The sequence below is a fragment of the Dreissena polymorpha genome, chromosome 8 (genome assembly GCF_020536995.1).
Source record: "Dreissena polymorpha isolate Duluth1 chromosome 8, UMN_Dpol_1.0, whole genome shotgun sequence".
NCBI classification, from domain to species: Eukaryota; Metazoa; Mollusca; class Bivalvia; order Myida; family Dreissenidae; genus Dreissena; species Dreissena polymorpha.
In genome coordinates, this window is record NC_068362.1 from 87,797,759 (window position 1) to 87,806,640 (window position 8,882).

At 33.8% G+C, this 8,882-nt stretch overlaps 1 protein-coding gene across 3 annotated transcripts in view; it reads left to right on the forward strand.

The window, feature by feature from the left end:
* Positions 1 to 4,957, forward strand: part of LOC127840876 (fibronectin type 3 and ankyrin repeat domains protein 1-like) — a 62,035-nt gene extending 57,078 nt beyond the window's left edge. For all 3 annotated transcript variants that reach the window (XM_052369309.1, XM_052369310.1, XM_052369311.1), the window contains 2 exons: positions 290 to 334; positions 917 to 4,957. In XM_052369309.1, coding sequence (XP_052225269.1) covers positions 290 to 334; positions 917 to 973 — 102 coding nt within the window. In that variant the 3' untranslated portion in view covers positions 974 to 4,957. The remainder of the gene's footprint in view (positions 1 to 289; positions 335 to 916) is intronic.
* The last annotated feature ends 3,925 nt before the right edge of the window (positions 4,958 to 8,882 follow it).

Below are 8,882 nucleotides of genomic sequence, written 5' to 3' on the forward strand. Positions count from 1 at the left end.
TAAACCAATTACAAAGCAATAACATGTTAGCTGCTGATAGTATCCTTGTTAACTGCTTCTTTATCTGTCTTCATATTTTCTTCATATGTCAATGGGAAAAAGCTCTTCAGGCAAAGTGATTTACGAGGAATTATTTTAATAATGTCAAGGTACATTTATGTTTTCTCTTACCTCACTGACTCTTAATGGTCCAGTCAATATGCTTATAATTTTCCCACTATTAACATTACCTTGTAAATGGTGCGTACTTATGAATAGATAGAATGCAGTGCAATACTTCTGTTTTCAGTATGGCAAAACGGCCTATGACATGGCGAAATCATTTGAGAAGCGGGTAAGAGGACATATTCATCTCACTTTGTACCACTGCTATGTATTTGAAATTGACATATTTTATTATGCGGTGCAACAACAAAATTTTCAATCAATTTTTTTCTGTGTTATTTTCTTTGAAATAATATAGATGATATTGATATTAATGATGACTTTCAATATGCTGAATCAAACAAATTGACCTAAACCTAAACATATTTAAATATGATAATGCTTGTTACATTTTAGCATGACTGTTGTTGATCAATTAGAATCTTTGTTACTCTGGCATATTGAATTAAATGATCAAAATAAGTTTAAACATTAGCCTTGCCCTGGACAAATGGGGTTTAATGTGTAAGCATTAAGTTTGGTCCCAGATTAGCCTGTGAAATCTGACTGTCTTTTGTATAGAAAAGACTTCCTGTAAAGGAAAAATTCCATACAACTGGAAAGTGTTATCCTGTATTAGCCTGTGCAGACTGCAGAGGCTTATCTAGGACTGCACTTTACGCACATACATGAAGCCCTGATTTCCAAGAACAAGTCTCAAATGTTTTCGGTCAAGGGTTGTCAATATCGATGTTGTTATTATTTTTTTCAGAGAATCGTGAAGGTGTTAGAAGACCACATGGAGGAGAAGGGAATAAAGACCTACTGAGGGGTGGGATAATCTTTAAAGAGGCGCAAAGGCGGACATCTAAGCCACCAAGAAATTGTTTGTCATAGGGGTGGAGAAATCTCATCTTGACATAAAGCTCGCAAACATTTATCCCCTACTTGTGAACTTAATCAGTGTAAATTGAGCTGCTTGGGGGAATACTTGGCTTAATGCATGTTGTAAATTGTCGTCCAAAATTAGCCTGTGTTGTATGCACAGGCTTATCAAGGACAACATTTTCGGTCTAAACTGGATTTTTGCTAGGTAAAACTTCCTTATAACCACAAGTATTAAAAAAGTGGAAAGTTTTGGTGGATTGAACAGGCTTATTTGGGACAACATGCCTTAAGCCCTATTTTCACACAGCATGGCTCATTTTGTTTGTGCACATGTTTCACCAGATTAATTGCAATATAATAGTAAGTAACTATTGTTTTATACATAATTTTTACTCAAATATATTTATGCCTTTTGGTCAGTGTAAGGTTGATTCTAGCCAGCTTTACTTGTCTACATTGGAAAAGAAAATAGCAACTTGTCCTTAAAGCAATTTTATAAATAATTTTCTCATTTTATCACCAGTCTGTTTATTATTTGGGGACAAGACAAGTGATTGATTTGTGTCACCCATTGGGCATAATTTGTCATTATTGTTTTCATTATTGTTATCTTCATCATCAGCATCACCACTTGGATCTACAGCAGAGCGGTTGTTTGCATTTGGCAATAATTCAGAATTACCATGGCCTCATGTTCCTTTGATTTGGATCTCATAATTGGATCTGTCAGTTTGTTACAAATGTCAACACAATCAAACTTGAGAGTCACTGGTGTTTTACTTGGTTAACATTCTGAAATTGTATAATTAAATATCACTGTGTTGGAAAGCTTATTTACAAATTCAATTGCCAGAATTACAACAATTCAATATGTTTTGAAAAAAAAATACTGATTTATTGGCAGATCACAAGTGAAAGTCAACTTTTTGTTTTTGTTAGATTATCCTGTTTGTTTGTTTTTTTGTTGCTCTGCTGAACAATTTTGTAGACTTTGTGTACTTGTGTTACAATTATATTCCAAAATGCATATATCTATGTAATTAATTACATAATTTGAAATGCTATTTATTCACATTGATGTTTTGATGTATTAGACACATGATCTAGTTAATCTTTTACTGATTGCATGTTTCATTTAGGTTTTCATGATTTGTTCAGTTTGTTATGTTAAACAATGTCATTTTCATGGTTATTGACTTAGTATTTCCATGAACTTGTGTAGCATGAATTTTTTTGAGTGTGTTATTTATTATATTAATTCTTTGAGCCATGTACTAGGAAAACTGACCTTAATACATGTGCACAAAGTGTCTTACCGTATTAGCCTGCGCAGTCTTATCGATGACCTTTTTTTAGCTTTTATTAAATTTTTTGTTTAAAGAAAGTTTCTTCTCAACAAAAATCCAGTCTAGGCGGAAAGTGTTGTCCCTGATAAGCCTGTGTAGACTGGGCGGGCTAATCTGGGATGCCATTTAATGCACAGCATTAAGCCCAGTTTTCCCAAAATGATGCTCATATAATTACAAGCTGTTAAAGAACGTGTGAATGATCACATCCGTCCAGGATCTTTGTCTTTTGAAGCAGGAAATTCAAAATGTTGATCCTTTTCATGTTTGTAATAAATTGTCACAATGTTTTGTCTCTTGTTAGTTTGCATACACATTATTGTGTAACATGCAGCAACATAAGTCATATTTATAATATTCATATTAATTGTTGGTTCTTTATATGCTAATAATTAAATATTTTTTTATTTTCACTTATACACTGAATTCTGATTGGATAGTTTAAGCATGAGATATTCAATAACCCAAACAAACTTGCTGTGTCTTCAATTTAAGATGTTATTAATAATTATCATACCTCCTTTTCATTCGCGTTTTGTAAATTTGCATCTTCTGTACGCTAATCTTTACAATGTTTGCAATATGATGTTATTATTTTGCCAACACACATATGGTGTATTTGTAATTGTTTGTGAAAAAAAAGTCTGATATTTGATATACATGTTTGTAATTTGCAGGCTTTGTACATGATTACAATTTTTTTAATGACAAGAGCCTCAAATGCTATATATGGGCTATGCTCTGTGAAAAGGGGGTTTATTGCATGTGCATAAAGTTTCGTCCCAGATTAGCCAGTGCAGTACGCATAGGCTTATCATTGATGACACGTTCTGCTTTTATGGTATTTTCCATTTAAATAAAGTCTCTTCTCAGCAAAAATATAGTTTAGGCATAAAGTATGGTCCCTGATTAGCCTGTGCATATTGCTTTGGCTAATCTGCGACGAAACTTTACCCACATACATTGAATCCCCTTTTCGCAGAGCAGGGCTCATATACTCAAATACATTCCTCATTTTATTAAATGAAATGTGTAACTTATAAAATGTTTCTAGGATTGAGACTAGTTTATGTGTCATTTAAAACAATAAACAAGCCAGTGTTAAATTAGGCCCTAAAATATTTAGATTATTTTATAAAGATATATTTTACATCTAGTGATTTAAACTGAGGGTGAAGAACCAAAAGCAATGTAGCGTGAAGAAACACCAGTTTTCATTCGTTGTTCCTAAAGGGCTATCTGAATTATACAGGTACTGGTCAAACCATACTCGAAATATTACATCATACAACTTTTGCTTATCTAGCAAGACATAATAACTGTGAAGTTCTGTGTTATACTAATGTTATTTAAATTTCAGTGTGATAGAATTTAATTTTGGAAAGCGTTTTTTATGTCTTTTTTTCTCAGGTTTTGCTTTGATACAATGTGCAAGTGCTGTTCTTTTACTTTCGCGTTGTTAGTTCATCTACTTTTGGCTGCAATAGGATATATCCGTCCACTTATATAGTCTGTCATGATTTGTGAAAGTTGTGTCAATATGGAAATTTTAATGTAACTTGTAATTTTTCGTATTGAGTGCGTTACTAGTTAAGATTTGTGTTTTGTTTCTATTGCACTGTTAGCATGATTAATCTTTAAGAATACATGGGCTGCTGTAAAATCATTATTCATGGGACAGTAATTTTGGTTTATTTCTTGGGTTGATCTACAAATTTAATGCTTACACATCAGAAAACAACAGATGCAAGTTGCTTGTCTTTTCCCAAACTCTGAAATCAACGCATTCACGTGTCCACAAAAAGTCATTTTTTGGAAAAAAACATGAAATTTCATGCTGACGAATATAATTTTAAAACTATATTAGCACACATGTAAAATTTGCAAAAATCACTGAATTGTTATAAGCAGTATGTATAGCATATATTTGCCCTGGTGCCAATGTTGTTTTTTTATGGCCAAACAATGATAATTTCAGTTTTTCATGTATGACCAAACATATAAGGTAGGAAGGCAGAAACACAAAGTATCTCAAGAATTTGACAAAGAGTAGTTTTGGTTACATCAAAGAAAACATATTTTTTGGATCTTTAGTGTTAAAACCATTATAAAATCAGTATGTTTTTTATAAAGCAATACAAACTGCATCCCAAACTCAGACAAAAAAATAACAATAAATTATATAACAATAAAGCAACAATAATGTATTTTAAAACTCATTTTAATTGTTTCATAGCTGTTTCATTGTGTACTTTGTGATGTTGTGTGTATTAGAAGTGCACTGTGTCAATATGTTTATGTTTTAGCCCATCAGTTTACACAAATGTTATGCAATATATTCTGGTATTCAGCAATGTTCAGAAAGTAGTGGCTTGTTCATGTCTAAGACTAGGGGTCAAACATTTGAATCTGCTTGACATTTCTGTTTGAGGTACAACGTTTGAATGCTTAACCTTGACTTATTTATAATGCTGTTTTACAAATGTGTTCTACTTGTTTTCTTGGAGTTAAAACTTAGCAAAACAAAGTCATGTAAAACATAATGCTGACATAAAAAATAATAAAAGTAGTACATAAAAGTGTTTTGTTATTTTATGGCATTTTAAAATTTGGAATGCCCCATGCCAAACAGTAGGTAAGGTTTTGAAAACAATTACATGCTGTTCTTCAAAATATATTTTTACAGTCCAGGAAAAGTATCACCTTTTTGACAACATTGTACGAAAAGTCCTGATAAATAGTCACGGATTTCTCACTTTAAAACAGATTTGCATGGAAGGAAACATGTTTTTCGTGCATTTGATGTGCAGAAAATTATCAAGTTTCACAGTGCAAGTAAGGTCATCCATTAAGAGTGGTCAAGTAATCCTTAACCTGTTTTAGTTTAAAAAAAAGCCTATGATTTATATGGAACAAGAGATGTTTTTTGTCAGAAACACAATGCCCCCTACTGCGCCGCTTTGAATTTAATTTTTTTATTTTATTTATTTTATCCCTTTAAAAAATATTTCTTCTAGTGTCCGACAAATCCGGAGCCCGGGGGCTACCGAAATTTTTCATCGGGCTACTGAAATTTTCCAGCTGACGCCCTCCGGGCTACTATAAGAGCGGTAGCCCGGTGGTTTATGGACAGACATACGTAGAATAAACACGCTGACCATGTGTTTGTACACTGTGTATTGCTTATAATCCGATAACAAAGCGCAATCAATTATCTAATCACCGATCACTTGCGGTAATGTCGATTGTAAACAGTAACCGTGTATTTTAATCATCCAATCAGAATCAACATTTGTCGGCTGCTAATAATATAATGAGAGCCGGTTGGATAGTTGTCGCACATGATGAAACGTCATTTCGCAATTTGGAATTCTTTGTTAACCGCAACAAAGAGTAATAGCGACAACGTTTTTGATGTCGTTAAATATCCAAGGGACGCCAGACATTAAATAAATCAAAACAATAGCGGATTCTTCAAAACGGTAACGAAACCGAAAATGAATATTAATTACAACGGTGTGAACGCGGTTAAGACCTGCTAATTAGTTTGCATTGTCAATTAATAATTGGATTAATTGACTGTTAATCGATAATCCCATATATGTCCGATTTATATTTTTAAAACCAAATTAGGGTGGGTAAAATAGACTATAAGAGTCATAAACACAAACATTTGAATTTTCGACAGTGTCAAATGAATTTCGGCATATGGTTCCAATTTAAGATATGATGAAATAAGCACCCAATCAGGACCGTTGTATTGCAACATGCGTAAATCACCTGACACGGTTTGCACGCGTCGTGTACTGCAATTTTAGGTTACAAATTCTACATTAAATAAAAGAATTTCTTTGTCCAGATAAAAAGCGCGCAAAAATTGGCGTGGGTGCATTTATTTGTAAATAAAAATTTCGTAGCGGGTACAACATTGAGATCATTTAATTTCCATTAAAAGTTCGTTGAGAATTTCAACTAAAGCACCGGGTTTTCTCGCGAATTATTTGGCATTGGCATTTCCTCTTAATAAAATATAATGTAAACACGCTGTATCGTTACCGTTACGCTGTATCAGTTCCTTCATTATTGAAACAATTATTGTATTGTATACTGACTGCACACACGTGTCGTAACATACGGATGCAATACGTAAATTCGGACAGTACTTAAAGTCGGACACAAGTAAATAAATTATTTAATACTCTTTTGATTTCTTTGAAACTCGATGTTTGTTGTTAAAAAGGGCAATGCATTGATTTACACCATAAGAGTCAATAGTATTGATCATCTAAACGCGTTGTTTACGTTTCCGACTTAACGTACTGTCCGAATTTAAGTACGCATACATGTGCACATACATGTAATATCTACATGTAGTATATGATTTTTTTTGGACATTTACATTTAAGTACACGGTGCCTGTACTGTAACATTAATTAATGATATTGACTGTGTACATCAGACTACTTGCTGTATTATGTATATGTATGTATACATATTATGTGTATGTAAATGAAGAAATAAAATAAAGATGAAAAATTGCCTCTTATCATTTTGTAGGTAAATTTTATGGGCTACCAAATATTTTTATTGGTAGCCCAGTGGGCTACATGAAAAATAAGAAATTTTTCGGACACTGATTACTTCCCTTGTGAAAATGATATGTACCTGCCAATGATATAAAATAGAAATTAGCTCCCTTAAAAGCTTGTTACTTCCATTGGATTTTGTTTTTTGACCTTTGACCTTGAAGGATGACCTTGACCTTTCACCATCAAAAATGTGCAGCTCCATTAGATACACATGCATCTTCAATATTGCAAAAGTTATGGCTGATGTTAAAGTTTTCTGACGGACACACAGACAGACAGACGGACTGACAGTTCAACAGCTATATGCCACCCTACCGGGGGCATAAACAAGATGCCAAACAAATCACTCGGGTTCAGAAAAAAGTTTTTTCTTCAAAATGCAATTGGGTTCCCTGAAAGCCATGAACTGATTCACTGCAAGAGATCAGAAAATAAACAGCACCATGCAGTTTCATGTTAAATCGTACAATAGGTGTCAAGGAAAACAATTGCAATTTTGAACAAAATCAGAGAGATCTAGGACAAACATTTATGTTTCGCTTTACAATTAATTTAAAGTTGATGCGGAAACAAAACATCACGTGTCAGAGTTAACCATGGGACCCATAGGTAGCCCAAATGGGAATTTATAGAGGTCCTATATAGGCAGACCACATACGTTTGGCAGCAGGATTGTATGCTGACTCGCCAGTTTACACCAATATGTGCCCGTATGTTGTCTGGTGGTGAAAAGTTTGCAGCTGGTCTTGGACTTGAACCCGAACCTCTCGCTATCAAGGCGATGTCCTGGTAAATAGTCCCGGATTTCTCACGTTAAAACAGATTTGTATGGAATTTAACATGTTTAATGCATGTGATGTGCAGAAAAATATCAAGTTTAACAGGCAAGAAAGGTCATCCATGAAGAGTGGTCCAGTAATCCTTGACCTATTTTATTTAAAAAAGCATATGATTTCTATGGAAAAAAGATGCCAACTGGGTCATGCCCAGTGTCCCATGAAAAGCGTGTGGTGTCAAGGACAAGCCATAATTGCCGGATCCACTAAAACGATCAATAGGGTTTCAAAAACAAAAACAAGTTTTTTCTTCATAATGCAATTAGGTTCCCTGAAAATCATCGACTGATTCACTGCAAGAGATCAGAAAATAAACAGCACCATGCAGTTTCATCTTAAATCGTACAATAGAAGTCGAGGAAAACAATTGCAATTTTGAACAGAATCAGATCAGAGAGATCCATGACAACATTATTGTTTCGCTATACAATTAATTTAAAGTTGTTGCGGGAACAAAACATCACGTGTAAGAGTCAACAATTAGACCCATAGGTAGCCCAAATGGGAATTTATAGAGGTCCTATATAAGCATACCACATACGTTTGGCAGCAGGATTGTATGCTGACTCGCCAGTTTACACCAATACGTGTCCGTATGTTGTCTGGTGGTGAAAAGTTTGCAGCTAGGTCTAAGACTAGAACTCGGAACCTCTCGCTATCAAGGCGAGAACTCTACTAAGTGAGCTTTTCCAGCCACTTAAACAAATCTTTCCTAATAAAGTTTAGAACTGTGACACTTGTTTACTAAAGAAGGACCCTACATGCGTCCTACATACTCATACCTTTATTAATTAAATGTTTAAATGATATTATTTATTAACTGATACCATGCTTGATCTTTTCCTTACAAATTACCCTGCTATCATCGACAACTTCGAAACAATATCGCCTGTCGATGAAGCTGACTATGATATTCTCTGTCTCTAACTTACCACCTCAAAGTGGAGATGTAAACCTAAATCAAGAGAATTAAAAAAAAAACTCACAAGCAGATTAGCTTAAAATTAAAATGGATCTACAATAAACACATATACAATTATTTAATCAAGCATACGCTGATCAAGACATAGTTTCAACAA